General features: G+C 37.6%; 1 protein-coding gene across 1 annotated transcript in view; it reads left to right on the top strand.

Moving 5' to 3' along the window:
* Positions 1-22,567, top strand: part of SPG11 (spastic paraplegia 11 (autosomal recessive)) — a 48,201-nt gene that overhangs the window by 6,121 nt on the left and 19,513 nt on the right. The window contains exons 7-28 of the mRNA XM_019503800.1: positions 17-471; positions 2,575-2,720; positions 4,065-4,197; positions 4,578-4,733; positions 5,537-5,709; positions 5,886-6,062; positions 7,045-7,116; positions 7,574-7,701; positions 8,506-8,684; positions 9,126-9,339; positions 9,871-10,074; positions 11,250-11,356; positions 12,238-12,383; positions 12,910-13,071; positions 13,861-13,927; positions 14,453-14,618; positions 17,359-17,564; positions 18,308-18,416; positions 19,414-19,573; positions 20,982-21,254; positions 21,541-21,741; positions 22,082-22,189. Of these exons, the coding sequence (XP_019359345.1) occupies positions 17-471; positions 2,575-2,720; positions 4,065-4,197; positions 4,578-4,733; positions 5,537-5,709; positions 5,886-6,062; positions 7,045-7,116; positions 7,574-7,701; positions 8,506-8,684; positions 9,126-9,339; positions 9,871-10,074; positions 11,250-11,356; positions 12,238-12,383; positions 12,910-13,071; positions 13,861-13,927; positions 14,453-14,618; positions 17,359-17,564; positions 18,308-18,416; positions 19,414-19,573; positions 20,982-21,254; positions 21,541-21,741; positions 22,082-22,189 (3,742 nt within the window). The remainder of the gene's footprint in view (positions 1-16; positions 472-2,574; positions 2,721-4,064; positions 4,198-4,577; positions 4,734-5,536; positions 5,710-5,885; positions 6,063-7,044; positions 7,117-7,573; positions 7,702-8,505; positions 8,685-9,125; positions 9,340-9,870; positions 10,075-11,249; positions 11,357-12,237; positions 12,384-12,909; positions 13,072-13,860; positions 13,928-14,452; positions 14,619-17,358; positions 17,565-18,307; positions 18,417-19,413; positions 19,574-20,981; positions 21,255-21,540; positions 21,742-22,081; positions 22,190-22,567) is intronic.

Below are 22,567 nucleotides of genomic sequence, written 5' to 3'. Positions count from 1 at the left end.
CTCTGTGTTAAAATAGGTCATGGAAGGCACACTTATTCTCACTATATAACATGTCAAAGAGACCAGAGTTTCCAAATTTTGTATCTAATATTAATGTACCTTGGTACCAGTACTTTCCGCATCTTGAACATTATGGTTCTAAAACATATGAGACATCAGAGGAGACTTTGGCTTCCATTCCAGAAGACATTGCTTGTGCCCTTTCCAAGTCAACACAGAAGGATTATGCAAATAATGATACAGGAAGACAGTGGAAAAAAATCCACATGGAAGAATTAGAAGATATAATGAAACTTGAATGTAAATCTGTGACAGGATTTAGTGCACTGTTTGCATTGTCAGAGAGTACCAAAGGATTGACTGTTGCTCTGTGGGATTTAGAGAGTCAAGATGTGACACATTATCACCTTGGGAAGGACTGTGTTTATGTGGATTGTAGTGGAGAGGAGCAGTTGTGTCTCGTTCTGACAGGTGAGTTTGTTTAGATTAAACTGATCCAGGGTGAAGACTGCTGGTTTATATCATGCTATGCTTCCCTTCTACTGATCTGGTTCTCCATAATTTAAGTACTTTTCTGGTATGCTGAATGTTTTACTGGGGCCTACAATAACTTTGACACACAGTTTTGATGGAAATTCAGTTCATATAAATTAAACTATGGACTTGTTCGTTTATATAATCTTTGATGTATTGACTTGATCTTGGTAAAAACATATGAATAATTATAGTGCAACTGAAAATCTGTAATCATGTGATCTTATTTTTGGGGGTTACCCGACAAATACAGATGCATTTGCTAAATCTTTGCTTTACTTTGGAACATGACTTTTTCTAAGTCAGTAATTCATCCTGTGTCTTATAAATTGAGATTTATCATGTCCTGTCTTGTGGGGTTACCTTTATGTAATTTTTGTTGACAATCCTAGAAGCTGATGAGATATGCATCTAAAACAGGTGCAGGCAATTATTTTGGGCGGAGGGCTGCTTACTGAGTTTTGGCAAGCCATCGATGGCCGCATAATAGGCAGGCAGGGGCAGATAAATATTCATTTTCTAAAATTTTTAGGGGCTCCGTGGGCTGATTACATTGGCCTTGCGGGCCATATCCAGCCCCCGGGCCACACTTTGCCCACCCCTGATCTAAAAGGAGAATGTGGCCTTAAAGTATAGACTGTAACTTTGAATCAGATTGTGGTTCTTCCATTTACTGCATCCTTTTGGATGTTTAACTTGGTCACTTCATTTATCCTGTTTTTTCACTTAAAAACATTTCCTCAGTTTTTCTCATCATATTCCTGTTGCTCCAGTAGTTTCCTTTGGCTGGGAAATAAGCAAGTGACCTGGAAATGAAATTTATGTTGTTGTTCTTAAGACAGTTTGCCCACACTTTCCTTCTAAATCATGTGTTTTAAGTAGCACTTAGTGAGTTGCCTTGCCTTTGTCAACTTCATTATTAAATTCTTTCCTTTCCTTTTTCATGTTCTTGCGATGAGGTACTTGACAGAATTTGCAGATTTGTTGGACTTTGACAGGCCACACCATGAGCACTTTTGCTGTAGCCTTGAACTTGTAACCTTTGGGCTGTCAACCTCTGGGCCTAGCATCAGCATCACCCTAACCCCCATTATGAAACCTGAATCCTGTCACATTAGCTGATATTTTCACTGTAGCGTAAATACATGTTGCATCGGTAATCATTTTTTAAACATGCTCCTTAACTTTTCTTTGCTAGAGAATCTTATACGCTGGATACCTGAAGTACAGTAAACTTGATCTTAAAGCAGTTAGTATTTTGTTGTAGGGCAGTGGGCGCATCTACACATTCATTAATGTGCAGTGCCTATTGTGCATTGAATTTAGTACTTGCAAAAGGTAGCACTAAAATTCACAGTGAGATGCCCTACTGCGCATAAGTGCGATTGTACACTTTTTCTGTGACAGTTAATGTGCAGTAAACTAATGCTGCTGTGCATTAGCCTAATAGCATGGCTTTTGCCATGATGCTGTAATGTGTAGTCTGTCTACTGCACATTAAGCGTCTCATAGATGCGCCCAGTGTTGTTGAAAAGCCTTATATACCTTTGACTAACTAAATCCCAAGTAGTAAAACACAGGTTCCATGGATGCTTATTTCACATTTCTTCTTACTCTTCCAAGTAGTGGTCTCCTTCAGTGTCATGTGAGTATCTAACATGCTTTTTTCCATTTTGCCTTTCCTGGACATGAACACATGTAGGCCAATATTTTAGTGGATTAGGCTTTTTCATTTGATGAAGATTTCCTATCAGTTAATATGGGGTTTTGTCTACTAGGCATATAAATACCTCTCAGAATGTCACGTGTGCTTTCATTTTTGTTTACTGTTCTCAGTTACATAGATCCTGTGAGAAGGTATACCATCTTATAATTTTATATTTGTTAATATATGTTATATAAGCATGTACAGATGTTTTCTTCATAAGGAAAGGGGGAGCTGGCTTTACACATTTATGTGAAAAACAGTGGAAAGTCTCTTGCTTTGTTTCAGGTTACTATTTTTTAAAAGTGTAGTGACTCTTTGGTTCTTTTGTTTAGAGCGTGGTCTCTCCTTGATTCTGTTTGGTTTAACTCAAGAAGAGTTTTTGAACAGACTGATAATCTATGGCAGTGCTGGAATTGTAGATTCGCTTTGTCATCTCAATGGGTGGGGAAGATGTTCAATTCCCATACATGCATTAGAGGTAAAAAATAAACATTGTTCATTTATTGCAGATCGAGAAAATATTTCTGCAAAGTAGCAAAAGGAACTTGCTATAATATTTTATTAGAAATAATGTTGTTTCCAGCACCCCAAATGCTCCCTTAGCCTAGAGTTATGGGACAGAGTATGCGTCAGTAACTTAAGGGTAGGAAAAAAAATACAAGAAACCCCCCAAATAAGGAAATGATAGCAAAAAAGCAAAACTAAATATGATGCATTTTATAAGGAATGGTCCTCCCTCCCCCTTAATCAAGAGCCTGGAACAATACATGGAAAATTACATTATTTTGAAAGCCTTCGTGCTGTTTTTTCAGTAGCCTGTTTTCTAGGGTTTTACAGATGATATTTTATATAATATAGTTTCATAGTTTCATAGATTTAGGGTTGGAAGGGACCTAGTAGATCTTCTAGCCTGACCCCCCGCCAGGGCGGGAGAACAACAAAACCCCAAAACAAGAAACGGGACTCAAATGAGTCCAGCCAGGTAGGCATCCAGCCTCTTCTTAAAGACCCCCAGGGTAGGGGCCAGCACCACTTCCCTTGGAAGTTGGTTCCAGCTCCTAGCCGCCCTAACTGTGAAGTAGTTTTTGTGGATGTCCAATCTATACCTCCTCTCCATCAACTTGTGCCCATTACTCCTTGTTATGCCAGCGGGCGCTAGGGGAAACAGCGTCTCCCCCAAACCCTTCTGGTCCCCCCTAGTGAGTTTATAGACGGTCACCAGGTCCCCCCTCAGCCTTCTCTTGTGGAGGCTGAATAGGTTCAGGTCCCGCAGTCTCTCACTGTAGGGTCTGCCCTGTTGTCCCCGGATCATGCGGGTGGCCCTCCTCTGGACCCTCTCCATGTTGTCTAATATGATTAGAGCCAAGTTTTATCATCTCTGCCTTGCAAAGCCAGAACAAACTTTACAAGCCTATGCCCATCACTGACTTTGCTTATGCTACCACAATGATAAAAAATCATCATCTTTCTTACAGATAGTAAAACCACTTGTGACTATACAGTGGGCCCAGTTTACATTTTTTGTAGAAAATAAAGAACATTGTTTAAAAGTCTTGGCAGCCATAAAAGTGTGGGGACTTCAGATTGCCCATGCTGGTTCCCTAGTCCAGAAGTGTTTCCTGGGTGTGGGATGGAAGATGGGCTAACTCCATGCTCTTGGCTACAGTTCTGGTTTGAATATACAGTGTCTGCCTGAATATGTGCTATGAGTGTGTTTATGTATTGCTATCTATAATTAGTTTATTAAAGCTAAATTGAAAGGGAAAATGTATGCCTTTTTTAGAATACATATGACTAGGGGTTTTTTTATATGTTTCTTTAGGCTGGTTTGGAGAACCGTCAGCTGGACACAGTAGATTTCTTTTTAAAAAGTAAAGAGAATATTTTCAGTCTGTCTACAGCCTGCTCTGTGGCTGAGCAGTCTACCAATATCACATCACAGTTTTACTTAAGAAGTAAGCATTATATTATTTTAAATTTCACTAATGCTTAATTGTCTTGATTTTGTTTGTGGATATTTATTTTTTTTCCTGTAAAACAGGTCAGTTTCCAGTTTATTTAACAACCTTGTGGTTCATGTTTGAATGATGATGCTCCTTAAGCTTTTACATAATAAATGAGTGAGAGAGAACTTACCCAAGACATTCGATTATTAATTTTTTGGCTGTATTCTAATACTATGCTTCTTTACACATTATTGATGTGAAAGCAAAGTGGTATAGTTGCGTAAGTTTCTTTGACTTGGGTGACATCTTTTATGGCTTATCATTAGTTTAATTTTTGTTGTGTAAAGTAATGTATTGTGCATGTGTTTTTAATCTTATACATATTGCAGGCGTGGAAGAACTGAGGCCTGCCTTGGACTTACTTTGCTCATCAGTCAGAGAAAATGATATGGAAGCTCAGAGCAAACACTTCTCTGAGCAACTGCTGAATCTTACCTTGGCTTTCCTTAACAAGCAAATCCGAGAAGTATTTATCCACACAGAAGGTAAAATGATAAGCGTGTTTTACGGGCATTAATGCCATGCTTGGCCCTTTTGCCCTTTTTAGTAAGAACTTAAATCTTAATATTTAGGTATCCCAAACTCTACACAGACATTAGGTTTTTCCAAAACTCTGCTTCTGAAGTTCGCAGAAATTAATTTGGGCTGGAGATTTGACTGTTGAAAATATCATATTCACTTGGATAACGCCATGCACAATTTACCTGGATACAATACACATGCTAAATAAGAGAATAACTGACCAAACTGTCTATCAAGGAGGTCACTGGATTAGTCATGCAGCCCACCAAAGGTTGTGGGACTTCCACGTGTTTAGGGATGCCAGCATCAGACTGTGAAGTACCAAAGATAGGAATATGAGTTGATCTGATTCTGAATGCTTAAGATGACTGAATTCCAAAAAAGCCTATATTATTTCCCTTGCCACTTATCTTCCTCTCTGAAAGACTTCCCCATTTACCCACTTGTCAGGTTACACACCGTATATCACGATCTGTCTTGCCAAAGATAAGTTGTATAACTAATTGTTGGCTGACTTAATTTAAGCTTAATATCATTAACTAGGGCCCTGATCTTGCAAGCATGTCAGTGAAGGCAGGTCTTTGTGGACTGTCAGTGATGTCAGAGGCCTAACTCATGCAGATGCAGTTGCTGGATTAAGGCCCATATTTGTTCCAGTGTGCTTTGCATTTGAGATAAAAAGATAATATGCTAAACATTGAGCAGTAAATGTGAACTTTGTAGCATTCATTTATTTTCATCAGTGATCCATTGTTTTTCTCTACAGAACTTGACAACTGCTTGCAAAAGTGCGTGGATATTTTAACTAGCTACATTAATGAACTGAGAACATTTATGATCAAGTTTCCTCGAAGGCAGACAAATAACATAAGTTGTGATTTTGATGAAGATATGCCCCAAATAGAACAGAGTCCAGCATGGGAAAAACTGACTCCTGAGGTAAAAATAAATCAACTTTAGAACATCCTTATTAAATGTATTCAAGGGGATGATCAACATTTCTCTCTAAAGTACTGAGAAAAGCTCAGGTCTTAAAGGGAACACAAGGCTGTTAAGTTACATGGATTTGCAGTATCTTATTCTAAAAGCGATCTATATATTTTTTTCCTTTTTAGCAAGTAATTGCTGACGCCATTTTAAACAACTTGATACCAGAGGCTCAGACTTTTTTTCGAGTGCATCACCATCCTGCTCAGAGTCTTCAAAAGCTGATTCAAATAGGTTTGGATCTGGTTTATAGCTGTCTCCTGAAAGGCAATATTAAAGAGGCCTCAAAACTTTTAATGAATATGGTGAGTAAAGAAAGTGGATATTTTAGTGGGGGTTTTCTTTCTTTAATTTTGTTTGGGTTTGTATTTTGAAGCTACTGTAAGAATTTCTAGAGAAGTGTAAGAAATAAGAGCTCTTGAGGGACAGATACTTTGTAAACTAGACAAGTGACCTGTGGAATTTAGAGAAGAATTAATACTGGCTGGCTAACTCACAATTGGGCTATTTGTCCTAGCATGCTGAGAGCTAGCACACATTATGCTCTTGTTTCAAAATGATCTGTCAGAAATTTTTTGACAATCATTAGCTAGTTCTCACACAGTTCCTTAAATTTTATTTTATATGTTGGGATGGGACTAACATTTCTCCTTTTTTTTCCTACTAGAAGTTTTGCATGTTCTTCTCTTGGTGCTTTACTGCTTGTTACTTCCTGATAGCGATGAATAAGGACAAAAGCTATAAAAGAATGAGAAACTGTAGCTGATAATAGTCTTTCTGCTAGTAGTTTCTCTCATTTGTCTCAAGATAGTCTGGCTAGTGACTAGAGCACTATTTTAATCAAATTAATTGTTTCTCTAAAGTAAGATGGAGACACACAAATTCATAAAAGTTAGCTAATGTCAGTTGCTGTAACTGGTATTCAAGCAGCAACATACAGGAGTGTTTCTCTGTCTGAAGAACTATTAGGTAAAGTTTAGTTATGAAGTGTCCAGCAAACAACATTGTCGCACCACTGAATTCCACAGGTGGTGGGGACACTAACCCTTTAGTGAAAATTATAAGAAATGAGTGCCTATGATGCTTCTCTTTGGATTTGTACAGACCTCAGGGGATAGAATTACTGGATTTGCCTGTTCACATCATTGGAGGAAAATACAAGCACATATATAGAAGGTGCCGTGCTTGGGCAGGAAAACAAGTGCTTTGTCTTGATTGGAACAGTTGTATCCATGTGCAGGATTTATATTAGCCTGTGATTGAAATCTCTCTCTCTCTCTCTGATAGGGTTTTGACGTGAAGGAGCAGTTGCATAAGATATGTCTGCACACTATTGATAAAAATATACGGGATTTGCTGGTAAGTGAAAGAATAATTTTTTCACTCGTCCCCTAGATCATTAGCTCTTCAGAGACTCTGTGTAGAATAAATGCTGTTTCCTATCCCTGGGCTGGTCTGATACAAACACTTCTGTTTTTGCCCCATTTCCATGGAACAGCCTTAGAAATTTGCCATTGCCATGTCTTTTCTGTCTCTTTTTTACATCTGCAGTTGAAGTGATGTTTCTTTACCCTGGTGTAGTTTTCTTCTTGAGTGCATGCTCACAAATTGAAATCCTGGCCCAAGTGAAGTCAGTTTTGGAACTCTCATTGATTTGATAGGTGCCATGCTTTTTTTCTTACATTTAGTTACACCCCTGCAAGTTTTTTTTCCATAGATTATTTCTATCTCAATAGAGCACAACTCCTTTTTATGTCAGTGCTAACTTGTAAAGTAGAATTGCAGTCAAAGGTAACTTGTTAAATTTACCTTCAAGGTGGGAGTACTGCAAGAAGAAAACTATTTTTCTGAAAAAGAAAAGAAAATGATAGATTTTGTTCATCAGGTTGAAAGCTTTTATTCAGGATCCTTCCAGGAAAATAGAGAGAGGCACTCTCTTTCCAGGTAATGCAGCTTCACTTCGTTATTATTGCAAATTAACAGTATTGTTAAGCTTTTAAACATGCTAAGAACTATGAATCAGGCTTGTATTCGGCATGCTTTGCTATGCTGACAAATGTAGACTCTTGGGATTGTCCAAACGCAAGATCATGTGGGCTCGTCAGTACTGTGGAAAGTACTACATGAGATTGAAAGCTGATTGCTGCTCTCCAGAATGCAAGAATTGTGACTATAGTGTAAAATCTTTGCATACTGCCCATGGCTAAATATTTTCGACTTTATGGGGGCTTTTGCCAATGTCACAACAATAAGATAAATAAATGTAAATGTAAATAAAATAGTAGTAGCCATGCATACTAGCTTTTAAATAACTAGGGAATTGTGCTAAAATGTAAAAATGTTAAAGCCTTACAGCGCATGCAGTATGGTATTTCAGCTTATTTATGTTGGACACGATCAGTGGCAGTTAATCATCGTTACCTTACTTTTTCCCTGAAATAACGCACATTAAGAGGCTTTTAAATATCTGATTCATTATAAAATATTCCTGTTATGGTTCATGTGCCTGTTGTATCAGTTGTTACTATACTGAATACTTACTGCTATACCTAGTGGAGTTAACCAGCCTTCTTTCCCCTTTACGCTACTTTATTCAAGGTACTAGCAAAATTTTGATTGAAGATATAAAAACTAATTTCTATGGACACTTTTCAAACACAAAGTTGATTAACTCTCTTGTTAACATTACTGGTGTTATAAACTGTGGTTTAATATGAAAACATATTAATGAGTGAATATTGCTGTCAGTTTTAGGAACTGGAGAAAGGAAGAAGATCTCTCAAGTCACACAGCTGTTCTGAGCACATTTTTAAATTCTGACAAGCATCGGATTAACAACAAAGATCACAGGGTTATGTTAAACTGGGCTCAATGGTGGGATCCACTCACTCAAGAGATGATACTTCTTCCTAAAAAATCACCGGAAGGCAAGTATTCCAACATGAGTGAACTGCACATTGAAAACTGAGGTGACTTTGCAGCCATATGTGACATGGGTGTAGATGTAATACATTACAAGTGAGGTTTACTTATTTTTTGCTGTTGCAAGGTAAAGACATGTTTATGAGTGTCAGGGCAAAAACTCCAATAAATTTTAGAGTTCATCCAACCATAAAAATATACTCAGGAGGATTAGAGGGCAAGGAAAAGGTTAAAAGGGCTTCCCAAAATAGTTTGCTATTTATAGCAAATGACATGTATTAGTGTTCTCTACAGCCTATTACATTGCAGTACTTTTACTAGTAAAGTTTTACATAGTTATGGCACTGTCTTTAATTCAAATAAAGTTACCTATTTACAAGGTATGTATATTAGCTACAAGTTTCAGTATTGCCTCAGCAAGTTGTCATTGTGTGTTTAAAATTCAGACTTCAAGTCCTGTGATCCTGAAGTTCTTTGGATGCACGTAACAGCCCAGCATGATTGGCCTAGCATTTGCTCATGGATTGAAGAGTCACTTCCACACAACAGGCAGACCATATGTCAACAAGCTAACTGGCCTCCTCTGACACCAGATATCATTGACCAGAACACACTATGCAGCAGCTACGTAAGGAATGAAATATTAGACAAGCTGGCGAGGTATGTGTCCTCATGGCGTTCACACTAGGTTTACATTCCTGGAGAACCAGACTCTTGGGATATAAAAGCATAACTGTGTGAAGTTTAAGATATACAATGCCATACAAAAAAAAAGAAATATATTTATTTAGATAGTATGAATCAGCTGAAAAGTATGGGTTCAGTCCCATAGTCTCTGCACACCCAGACTTCTCACTGAATGCAATAGGAGTTTTGGGAGCACAAGAAATGTACAACCAATGCATGGATCTTATGAATAAAAGATGTTTCTGTTGCCCATTTTATCTGTGCTGAGGAAATCCAGAAATGCGCAATATTTCATGTCCCTCCCACAATGAATAATAACAACTAAAACCCCTATGTGGTGCTGTGAAAGCATTGTAAGCAAATGTATTTTGCATGTTACGGTTGCTTCTGCAATACACTGTACAATATAATTAGAATTCCTGTTGTGTTCAGCCTCCGCATCTGTGAAAGCGACAAGTGCTTAATAATATATGTTTGTATGTAATGTTTCTTTTTCCTTGATAGAAATGGAATTTTTGTCCCATCTGAGCAAGATGATTTTGAACTGCTCCTCCTAAGATTGACCCACACTGGAGGAATAATGCAAAATCCACACCCTGTTCCAAAATACAGTACTGCAAGTGGTTTGGACTTCCATACCTGTTTCATCCTTTACTGTTTAGAGCACAGTCTGCAATATCTACTGTACACTTATTTAGACTATTACAGGTACAGTTATTTGATATATTTGCCAGAAAACAAGTGTTTATATTCAGATAATTTTTAAAAATGAAAGCTAGTAAAATACAATTTAGATAGCAAGTGATGAAATTTTCAAGAATAACAGTTCTTGTTATCTGACAAAAAGAACGATTTAAAGATTGTCAGAGCAGTAATGACTTCAAGAAAAATTTGGAAGGAGGTGTATTGTGCTTTGAACTGAAGCTTTGTCCTGTGGCAGGTACTGTAATGCCTTGACACTAATTAGCATGGCCCTTGAAAGCTCAACTCTGACACTTGAGTATCTCTTGCTGTCTGATGTTGAAGCTTTCTTTGTGTTATGTTTGACATAGTGACTGTTTGCATGTTCCTTAATATTTAAGGAAGAGCATTATTACTGTGACCATTTGAAACACTGCAATGATTTAAGTAATAGAATCTTAATATGGAACTAAATAGCAGCGCTATTTAGAACCTGCCCAGTTTGGGCCCAGATATGACTAAAATTTTGACATGTTGACTAGTAAATTTGCTGCAGAATTGCATGTCAAGGTTAGTTGTGTTTTGAGACGAGAGAAGGCTATTTGCTTTAGGATTATTCTCCCAGCCATCACTTTTGATGTAGGAAGCAAATAGTATCTTGGCAACAGATGCTGTTCTGACAGAACAAATATTTTCTAGCAGTCCTTGGAGAGAATGGTTGATGAAACAAATGAGAAGAAGACATTGAGGGTGGAAAGCAAGTTAATGTGTGGGATGAGGCAAACTGTGGGATGAGGGCAAACGTGATCAAAGATAAGTTATTGAAAATCCTTTCAACAAAAGCCTTTCAATTTGAATGATACATTCTGACATATGAATGAAAGTTAGCCAGGTATTTACAATGGTAATGTAAACTGTAAGATTCAGGGACTGTTGCTTACCCAAAAATTTAAAATGTGTTAAATCTATACTGACTGAAGTGGAGCTACAGTAGCATTGTAATTGCTTAAACAAAGGTGTAAGTGTGGGATAGAGAAAACTCTGCAAATCAATTCAATGAAACAAAGTTTTCATAAAAATTCAGGTTATATTAAAAGCTTCAGGTACAGAGCTCTACTTCTATGATTGGTGCTGGGTTGACAGCCCTAGAGACTGTTCAGTTTGTTATATTCACAATGCGACTATTTTTGTCTTATTTTCAGTTTAACTCCTTCAAATTGCCCTATTTTGGATAACAAGGAACTTCATGAAGCTCACCCCTGGTTTGAATTTCTAGTGCAGTGTCGAGGGGTTGCCAGTAACCCAAGAGGTAGGAGCCTGGCCTTGTTCAGTGACTGTCAAGTGGGAGGGTGTTAGCTAAACACTTGGGGGAGCTAAGATTAATTTTCTGCTGCTTGTGTGACCTTGAGCAAGTCAAGTAGCCTCTCTCTACATGAGTTCTTTATCAGTAAAATGAGGAATACAATGTTTCACAAGGGGTGTCCAGGATAAAGATATGAGGGATTCAAATGCTGCAGTGGTGAGAGTCATGTAAGTACCTGAGAGAGATTATGTACCATTGAAAATGCTGATGAATACCTTAGTAGAAGTCTAAATAGCAACAGAACAAAGATGTGTTTACTGCGTGTTAGCTTACCTGCAATCTTTTACGGTATACATTCCTTATCCAGGAATATCAACATTAATCAATCAATATCACTAAGAAAGTTCTTGACTTATTCACGTATTTCTAAAAATCCCATCCATCTTTTATAGTACCAAACATTTTATCAGTGTTTAACAAATTGTGAATAAATGCAAATAAACCCTTTATTCAAGGTTTATTTTTTCAAAAACGTCTCTGCTGTAGAGTTAAAAAAAAAAAAAAACTGATTTATAACACAAAGTAAAATACTAGACCTGATTTTCATAGATTTCATAGATTTTCAGGGTTGGAAGGGACCCCAGCAGATCAAGTCCAACCTCCTATGTAGATTAAATTCCTATTTGAGTACAATGAGAATTTTACATAAATTAAGAAGGTTCTATAATCCCATCTGTTGACATGTGCATAAAACTAAGAAGAAAATTGCTTGACTTAAATAAACCTTAACCTTTTTTCTTAAGCATGAAATGATTTTAAACTTATAATTTAATAATGTCATTAAATCATTGCTTTTGATGGACAAAAACCTCACTTCTTTTTTCTAGATCCAAAGATGATTTTTCAGGCTAGTCTTGCAAATGCTCAGATCTTGATTCCTAGTAATCAAGCCAGCGTCAGCAGCATGCTGCTGGAAGGTCGTACGCTTTTAGCTCTTGCAACTACAATGTATGCACCTGGAGGTATTGATCAGGTAATGTCTGTAATGACTAACTAACCTTATGCTAATTGTCTCTGGAAATGTACTGCTATGATATGCAAAATGAAAGGGGATGTTGGCTTAACATGATTCGGACTAACAGGGAAATGCCACTGAATTGTTTCCTTAACACGTAGCTTGAAAATATACCTTTAGTATAATATCCTTCATTAACTGTAGCATAACTGAGGAGGGCACAACTGGGGCAGCAGCCCCAGACACTAAATTTGTGGAGAGGGGAAAAAAAAACAAGCAGTGCCGCAACGGCAGCTGATCACACTGGCACCACACGGTTGCCCCAGGAGCAAAGATGCACTACATTATGAAAAATAGACCAAATATTAGAGTATATTTAAAAATAATGGTTTATAATATCTGTTTAAAAAATGTTATGGTTTAGAAGTAAATAGCAAAGTACAGTAGCCATGGGAATTGGCTCTCAAATCTTATTTTAAATTGTGTCTGTGTGCAAGTACTTTTATTTGTGAACTGCTCTGTTTCTTTTCCTTTTTCAATATAGGTTCTTCAGAATGAAGATGCTGAAAAGCCTCTGAAGAAGGTGGATCCACAGCTCTTAAAAATGGCACTGGCTCCTTACCCCAAACTTAGGGCTGCTCTCTTTCCCCAGTACACTTCTCATGGAATTCTTCCATCAGATATCTCACTCTATCATCTTGTTCAGGTACATGTAATGCATTGCAAACAAAGCTGCGTGATACAGTAGAAATCAGAATGTGAGTGAAGTTCTATTTTGATCTGTGGACAGTTTGAATGTGTCTTTCTGACTTAGTTTAAGACTAATTAAACTTTAATTTTCTATCTGTTTTGTATTTTGTAGCTTATTTTTTAAATGTTTCATAGAGAAGATGAAACAGGTTCATTTTTTGGGGGTGGAAAAACTCCACTACCCTTCAGCATCTTTTAGGCTGGCCTGATTACACAACAAAATACACAATAGTGTTCTATCGTAGATTACTTCATGGGAGCTTGGGTTTCAGACTGACAAGGCTTTAAGGCATTAAGCCCAATACAAGTTTTCTTCTTAAAAAAGAAATGGCATGTAAGGTTAGACTCCTGAAGTCTTTGTTTAAACACTTAACTAGGTTGCCTTTGTTGCATATCCATGGCTTACACTGGATGGTGAAATGGCCCATTGATAGTTTGAACCACTGTGTTCTAGAAAATCATTAGTCCCAGTAAGGCTGCAATTTAGCATAGTACTTGTGTACTCACCTTTCCATTTATTTCAGAGAGACTTAATTTTATGCTTAAAAGTACAATCACGCTGGTCCTGCGTGCATTAAGAATAGGTATTTTCTAAAAACAACTGTCCGGGGTATTGACACTGTAGCCTCTGCAACAGCTTTACTCTCACCTGTTATAACTCCTTAAAAACTTCTTAAACGTTATTTTTAAACAACAGCAAACACTTTAAACTGTTTCTGAGTGTTATTTGTATCTACTTTTTCAGTCATTAGCACCATTTGATCCCACCAAGCTCTTTGGCTGGCAGTCAACAAATACTCTTGCCATTGCAGGTATGTAATGTTACAATTTAAAATGTTTTTTTAGGCTGTTTTGAATGAGGTAGTTTGTAGTGGGAATGCCCAATTGGATCACTTAGTCCAATAAGCATTTCTTTTTGGAACGTTTCTTATGTTTAAAGGTTGTATTTTAAAGGAACATCATGGTGGTCTAACTATAACAGCACCTTTTTTGAAAGAGAAAGTTGGGAACACGTGAATATAACTGAAGTGCTTTTCTCTTCTAAAAACATCTTTAAAAGCAATCCTCTTTGTAATGTACTGATAACTGAGCAATATATTCCAAATTCTCACAGAAGGAAGATAAGAGACAATGAGGTTGGGTGACCTACTAAAATAGTGTCTCTAGTTGTACTGAAAGTCCAGAACTGGAATTCGAGTCATACTGGGAACCTCTGTAGTTTAAAGCAGAGCTAACTTGATGCTCGATTTCCTCTTCAGTAGAAGTTGTTGAGTAGCAGAAATGCACCTTCCTTTTTGAAACTAAGTTTATACGTAGTTGTAATGCTTTGTTTCTAGACACCTCAAGTGACTTTCCTCATTTCTCATCTCCTGAACTGGTAAACAAGTATGCTATAATGGAACGACTAGACTTTTCCTACTACTTGCACCATGGACGGCCATCGTTTGCTTTTGGCACTTTTTTAGTACAGCAGCTAGCAAAGAGCAAATCTCCAAAGCAGTTGTAAGTATTGGAATATAAGTAATAATGTGGCATATCCCCATACTGGAACACAGTTTAAGATGAGACACAGGACTGTCATTCTGTAAATAGTTCCAGCTTTCAAAATTTAAATTCTCATTTATTGTATTGTATTTAAAAACAAATGTGTGTTCATCAAAAAAAATAAAAAGGAAGGTAAAGAATAGTGAAAATGAAAAATATAGATAAAATAGTTGGCTTGTCAAGTTAAGACCAATGAAGTTCATTTTTTAAATAGCTTTATGTACACAAGGCTAGAATGTAGAATTGGGTGTCTTTGTTTTTGTAGATAGTTGGGTCTGTGGTTGATAACATTAAGGTTTGCTGTTTAACTAGTATGTTAGGTCTGGGTTTGTAAACCAAGGGTACACAGTATCCTCATGCATCTGCCAAAGCCAGTTTGAGGGGGAGTACTCTGAGGATTTACGATTGAAGGACTAGGCTCTAACTTGAAAACCAGTTATAGATAAAAAGGAGAGAGCTGTTTTGCCCCTTTTTTGTTTCCCTGTGAACTGTAATTTCCCTGTTTTAACTACAGAAAAGAGAGGATATAATTAATTGAAGTCTGCCATCTGCAAAAAGAGTTAACAGTAATTGCAGTTATTAAATCTGCCTCTGCTTTCTTTAAAAAAAACCAAAAAACCTCTTCCTGCTTTTAATGTGGTTTTTTTGCCCTGTTACTCTGTGAAGGATTCACATGAGCAAATGGAAAAAGTTTCCATTAAGGGAAATGATAGAAAATGACTATCAGGAGACAGCTTCCAAGCACATGAGCTGGAGAAACAAATTTTTACTTTCTGATCATTTTGGTTTAGTTATTTATTTTTTTCCTTAGAAATGAGGTTTTGTATCAACTAGAAGCACGTGTTGACTGTATCCCTTTAAATTTGAATTATGCTTTGATGATATACAGGTGCTAACTTCTTCAGCCACCTTATATGAGCCAAGGTTGTAGCTGCTTTTTTTCCTAGTATTTTAACTGGAAGAGTTACGTTAGCAGGCGAACTTTAAAGGAAAAGGAGCATCTTTTCCCTATATAGAAAATGTAACAATATACAGGGGTTCAGGACATTTCCAAGAAAAAAATCCTACCTGAGTATAGTAGGAATATAAGGCTTTTCATTCTCAGCCTTCACTGTGGTCTTCTTATTTATGTAAATCAAGGTGAAGTTCCCACTGTGATAGGTTTTAATTTCCACTGGGCTATGAAACTATGAGATTAGAAGGAGTTCCAGAAAAGTGATGCTTAAGTCTTACAAGTTTCTAGGTTATTTGTATTTTGCACAGGATTTTCTGTTCACTGTTGGCAAGTAGTGCAGTCCCTCCATTTGGTAGAGTACAGTGTCAAAGCAATTACGATATTACCATTTACCTGGGCCCAGGCCAAAGAGGGTTTTACTGCAGAATGTTAATAGAAGGATATTTGCTTATTGACTATTTTCTTATAGTCTTCAAGTATCCTATGTACCCATGACCGCTACAATTAAATTATAGATGCATTGTGAGTAGAGAGAGATGAAACAATTGTACCAGTTTAAAGGAGGAGGGGGAAGAAGGATTAACTGTGCTTCAGGCTGATGTGTTGTAACTGCTCCATACATCTGTTCTGTCCTACAGATGGAAGCTAAACTGTAGTAGTTTACCCCTGAATGAAACCAGAGGTACACATTTATTGTAGTTTAGTTTCTGCATAGAGGATAGAGTGGACACATGAAAGTGTTGTAGAGGTTCAGCTTGATGTACAGTGACATGCAATTAAGCCACCCTCCCTTTTGAATTGGTGTAATTGTTCTGTCTGTTGGTACCCTGTATATAACAACTTTTGTGTCTCAGTGTTTGAAATAAGCTGTAGTTCAAACTTCCAGCATGTTGGAAGACTGTTCTTGATAATTACTTCTGTGTACAAGCAGTGAGAATGTCCTCTATCTTCAAGCCTATGGAGGTCTTTCTCGTGTGCCGAAGGAGAGAGCCAGGCTGCTGTCCTGCCTCTTGCCCTCAGAGGTGTTCTCCCAGCCCAGTTCCTTGTCAGCATGGATCCATTTAAACTGCACAGACAGAACTGCTCTTCCAACAGTAGCTCCTAGAACCCTCCCTCCAACATGGAGGGACCAGGTGGGCCTTGGATTATAAAGCAGGGCAGCCTTAGTGTGGATGACATAGCTAACATTTAAAGGAACACAGTCAACTGAAGTCGTGCCAGAAACAAATTTCTTTAACTAAACAAGTGAGAGTTCTTCCATGTTAATAATCTAAAACTTTTATTTGCCAGTTGCTATTTATGCCTCTTTTGTCTCTCTTGCACTTTTATCCATCTTGGACACTGTAAACCTGTGGCCTTGGTTTCAGGTTCTTCATAATGCAGGGTTTTGATTGTAAACTTTGCAAGATAATTTTTTAATGTGTTTACATTAGACCTTATTTAACAAACACTATGAAATCTGCATTGCTCATTAGTTTTATAAAAGTTTTATTTAAATAAATTGCAAATTTCAAGTGAAATTTAATTTTTTGATGTAGGACATTTATTTTCCTACCTGGGTTCAGTTTTGTCCTAAAATGGTGACTCCCAGCTGGTAAATGTTTTCTGACACTACCAAAATCAGAAGTTCCACTGGTGATATTTTTACAGAATGATAAGTGCTAACATGCATCGTGAATTTTTGTGCCTGAAATTTCAGTTAAAAACTGCATTGCAATGACTCTGACTTTTCCTTTGTTTCAGGATTCAGCAAGCAGGAAGTGAAGCCTATGCTTTAGCCCTTTCTTTCTTTTATGTACCATCCATAGGGGCAGCCTGTGTCTGCTTTCTAGAATTACTTGGGCTTGATAGCCTGAAACTCCGAGTTGATATTAAAGTTGCAAACCTAATTTTGAGCTTCAAGAGTAGAAATGAAGAGTCTCAGCACAGCACAATAAGAGAATCCTTGGGTAAAGTTTCTTTGTCCACCTTTTAAAACTGAGTGCTATAAATAGGTATTAGGGAATGGCAGAGGGAATTGTTCCCGGTCTGAATAATCTCTAAAATGAGTAGGGCTAGTATATTTCCTTTAAGAAGTTAACAGCTTTGCCATTCTTAGGTGCCCTGTTCTCACTACTCTGCGAGGGAGGTCTGACTCAGGAATATGGGTGGCTGTGTGTCAGAAGAGCAGCCAGAACTAGAATAGCCTCCTGGTACAGAGTGAAATAACCTTTCAGAGTGATTGCCTTGTTTGCTTAATATTGTGATGTAATAAAAGGACTATATAGAAGAAAATTGACAGATTTCTTTTTCTTTTGTACTTTAGTTTTTGTCTGAAAATTACAGAAAAAAATGTGCATCTAAACTTCATAGTAACTTTTTTTTCTAGGAATACCTTTAGGAAACAGCCTTTTTAACTCTAGGTCCAGGCTGTTTTCACTTCTATTCAGGGAAGGTATTGGGTTTTTTCTTTTGATTTCTTTCTGAAAAAGCTCTTTAAAACATATTTACTTGAGATTTACAGCAGATTTTTTAGAAATGCCAAGGCTTGTATTAAAAAAAAAGATGATGGGACTTAAGAGTCTGGGTGTTTAGCATCACTTTTGAAAGTGGAGCTCTTTTTTCTGTAAATGAATTAGGATCCTTTTTCAAAAATGTTTTAGTCTAATACCAAACTAGAGCTCCAGTGGTAATATTTTATTTTTATGAATAGTTGAAAAGCTGACAAAATTGGCTGATGGTGAAAAAACAGCAGCAGAAGAAATGCTGATTTGTTTGGAAGAAGCTTTTTGGGATACAGTTGAACGTCAAGGAATAAAGAAGTGAGTGAACTATGCTTTTGATGTCCTTTATATTGGCAAACTGAGGTAAAGCACCAAATTTTAGCTTTTCTGGCCACATCCAGATGTGCGTGGTTGCTTGGTTCCCCAGGGAATGCCTGTGCCACGCGCAGTCTGGCGTGCAGCGAGTTACCCTGGGTGGGGTAGGGGAGGCTGGGGCCGGCACTGGCCTGGCCCCAGCAGCCTTATGTTGGGGGCCTTCTGGGGCTGCAGCAGCCATGCAGAGCCTGGCCAACAGCAGAGTGTAGCTCTGGCTAGCCAGACTCTGGCACACTGCCACTGTGTGCACCGCTCCGCTTTTTTTTTCCATGGGTTTTTTTTGACCCCTGGATATCTCGCTGCTTCCTTGAAGGGCAGAGAACAACTGAATGTGCTGTATGTGGCGCTGCAGGTATGTCTGCGGTGCCACTTATCACACGACCACATTTGTCTAGTTGCGGCCTCTGTGGTCAGGCATGTGCTGTGTGCAAGTGCGCAAAACAAAATTTATAAGCAACAGTTGCCATGTAAGAATACAGTCCCAGATGCCATAGATCTACATCAGCAGTGATAAGGAAGTGAAGCTAATACCCAGTGTTTTAGTATGCTGCCTCTACAGTTCTTCACCTGAATTAAAAGCAAAGCTCATTGCCAAAGCCAGAACTATGGTGGACGTTTTGAATGTACAAAAAAGTAGGACTAGACTCCCAAGATACAATCTAATTCAGTAGCTGCTAAATTCAAAGGACTCCTATCAGGTGTACCACACAGTGGAGTACAGGTTTTTGGATCAGTTTTTAAATTAAATGTTAACATCTGGATTTATCAAGTCATTACAACTGGGACACCTACAGGAGTTGTCTAGTCATATGTCAGTTTGAATGTGCATTTTATTTCTCCTTCATTTTTCTTACCATTAATTACTTGAAGATGAAAGGACAGTTGCAGTTGAATTGGGTAAAACTGATTGAGTTTAAAACTACCTTTCAATTTCACACAGGACATCCAGTGACTCTAGAAGGCAGTGGTCTTTGGTGATGCAGTTCTGTAAGCTCCATAATATTAGACTGAGCACATCTTATCTAAAGGAATGTGCTAAATCCAATGACTGGCTGCAGCTCATCATCCAAGCCCAGATGTACAGTTACCAGCCAGATGAGGTGAGTTCCTAAGAGTGATTTAAAATAAGAAGAGGTGCTATAGGCATTATCAGCAGTTGTAGGGGGTATTTTTGAAGTTGATTTTCTTTAATATTAGTTTCCCTTTAAAGAGACAGCTTCAAGTTGAAATGTCCTACATCTAATCGGTTTCAGACAATGACTTAGAAATTTTCAGGCTTTTCAGATGCATGGGTGTATTCTTAACCCTTCTTGTTTTACAGCCAAATTTTCATATTTTTTTTCTTTAATATTCTTCCCCCCTTCTACTGTTGTGTGAAGAATTGATACAAACCTTGTTCTGTTAATAAAAAGCAAAGGCTGTACCCAAAATGCTGTCAGTTGCACATGAACAAACTGGTCAAATGGAAGGTTTTTCTTTTAATGCTTTAATTCCCTTAATGATACTAATTTGGTGTTGATTCTAGCAATAGGTAAAATATTTTCAGGCAGATGTGGTTTCTCTGCCTCACCGCCCCTCTGAATGGCCTTTAAAGTGAAATCCTGTCTAAAGGCGGGTTTACCTCCATGTTAATTATAGATCTCACTAGCTTATTCATTATGGATTTTGGGGTTTAGTCCTTTTACAAACCAGTTAGAAACCATGGGTACGTTTCAAATTTAGAACTATTTAATATAAAATCAAACTTAAAAATATAGAGAATTGGATCTATGAATATATCCCTTGTAAGTACAGCAAACTGTATTTGCAGCTCGTCTATTATGTGAGTAAAGATGTTTACTGTAGACATTTTATATTTTGTTATGTTACATACTTTGTACAGTGTTGCAGTGACAAATCTTTGGCAGCCCACCTGTATAATGAGAACAATTTTAGGTAATTCCCATTGAGATCAATGCTATTTGAGCATATACATCCGGCATTTTGGCCCCAAAAAAGTTTCTTTCTACAATTACTATAATATTGCATTTCCATTCAGTTCTGGCTAGAATTTTCAAAGTGTCCTAAGAGAGTGCTGGTCCCAAATCCAACTAAAATTAAGTTCAGAGAGTGTGGGGACTTGAGCTACTTGGAAAAGCCCACTTGTAATATTTTCAAAATAAAAAAAAAGATAATTAAATGTGAAATTGCCTGAAAACAAGGCACAGGGCCAATTTACTGAAAAATTCCTTTTCACAAGGTACCACTAATGCCAAGGATGTTGCAGAAGCTAAAAATGCATGCGTGTCTTTTTTGAGTTTTGTTTTACATAAGAAAGAGGGATGTTGATATTTGACTTTGCTTTGATAGAATGTTTTTTCATTTGTAGCTCTTCAGAAGTGTACTGTTTAAAATCACTTTGCTGACATGCCTTCATTTTGTTTGCTGGGTTTTACTGTAAGTATGCAATACTCTCCCAGTCTCTTTGAATGCTTTCTATTTATAGAAGCCTTTTGATTATTTTTCTAGGTCATTTGTATCCTTCGAGATTTCACTCCCATTTTACAAGATCACTTGATGCTGGCCTTTGAGAGCTTAGAGCTCTCTCACCCTAGCCTAGGAAGTCATCACAGTGACAGTAGCAGACCTGTCCCAACCAAACAGAGGCAGAGGGGACATCCAGGTGATCTCTTCCAGATTCTATTTTGGTGCCAAGAGAAGCCTAACCCCTCATGCTACCTTCTGATGGAAGGAATGAAGCACCATACCCCATTCCTGAGTGTGTTAGCGGCATGTTTTCAGGTAAAGATTATTCCAAACTATTTTAGTTTTGATGTTTGTTGCAAAATAAGGAAAATTCTAATTGTTCTGGGGAAGAGATAGACAATTGCCTCACATGCGTACGTCAAAGACAACTGTATGGGGCATTCTGTAAGTATTCCTCAGCTGTCAAAATAATTGGATTCGTAAGACAATCCATGATGTTTTATGGGTAGCTTGACAGCTGTCCATGTAGTTATTAACTGATTAAGCAGGATCTTTTACCTCCTTGGTTTTTAAAAATCAACCACTTTTGTCCATTTGATAGGAGGCCGATATTATTCAGTGTCTCTGTGTTTGGATCGTTACCTCTGTGGATAATGCTACTGCTGCTGAAGCAACAAGCCATGTTCAAGGCTCCGTGGAAAATCATGAATGGGATCTTCAGGACCTTTCCAATCTCTGGAAGATGTTTTTAAGAAAGCGGAAAAGTAAAACTCTTCTGAATGGTTTCTCTCTCTTTCTAAAGGTAGTTAACAAGCGTTTAAAGCCTACATTTTGTATGTACTTCACTTCTCCAAATAGACCATCCTTTGGTTGCCAGAAGATTTTCTACGCCATCTTTCAGATTATTTGGAAAATAACTATTGCTTGATCCTCTGAGGTACCTGACCCTATCAAAAATGTTAAAATAGATGTTCTTTGAACAGCTACAAACTTGCAAATACTTTTTCAGATCTATATACAGCTTTATAAACAAATGCAGATCATAATTATTGTTCTGTCACATAGTTTAAAAAAATCCCCTCTTCATTAATTAAAGGACTGCACTTTCAGAGATATTTATAACCTTTTTGTCTGTCTTAAAGGATTCCCCACTATTGCAAATGCTTGAAATCTACGAACTATGTATGGACTGTAAAAAGTACAGTGAAGCTAAAACCAAACTCTGCAACCTCCAGATGAGTCTTGAAAAAGTAAGCAGCATTCATTTTTCTTTATAAATGCCTTTGCCTAAGTATCATATTGCATCTGGATGTCTTTCTAACATTAAAGTTAAAACAAAGATAAAGAAACCAATCAAAATAATTTAGGAGAGGATTTTGTAGTAAAGCAGCATTTCTCAACCCATGGGTCGCGATCCAGAAGTGGGTCACAAGAATATATGAAAGGGTCATGAACAAACTTTTAAAAATGGATCAACAAACTTTAAAAATAGATTGTCTTTTAAAGGAGAAAAATGTGGCAAACCATGGTGTTTCCCTTGTGGGCTGGCAGAGTTCCAGCCTGCAAGGAGCTTCTTAGGGCCCCTGCATGTTCCCTCTGTCTGTCCCCCTCCCCCCCCCCCCCCCCCC

Source organism: Gavialis gangeticus, unplaced genomic scaffold (assembly GCF_001723915.1).
Source record: "Gavialis gangeticus isolate Ggan-Ray unplaced genomic scaffold, GavGan_comp1, whole genome shotgun sequence".
NCBI lineage: Eukaryota > Metazoa > Chordata > Crocodylia > Gavialidae > Gavialis > Gavialis gangeticus.
The sequence above is the reverse complement of the archived record's forward strand: the minus strand, read 5'-3'. Positions and strand labels throughout refer to the sequence as shown.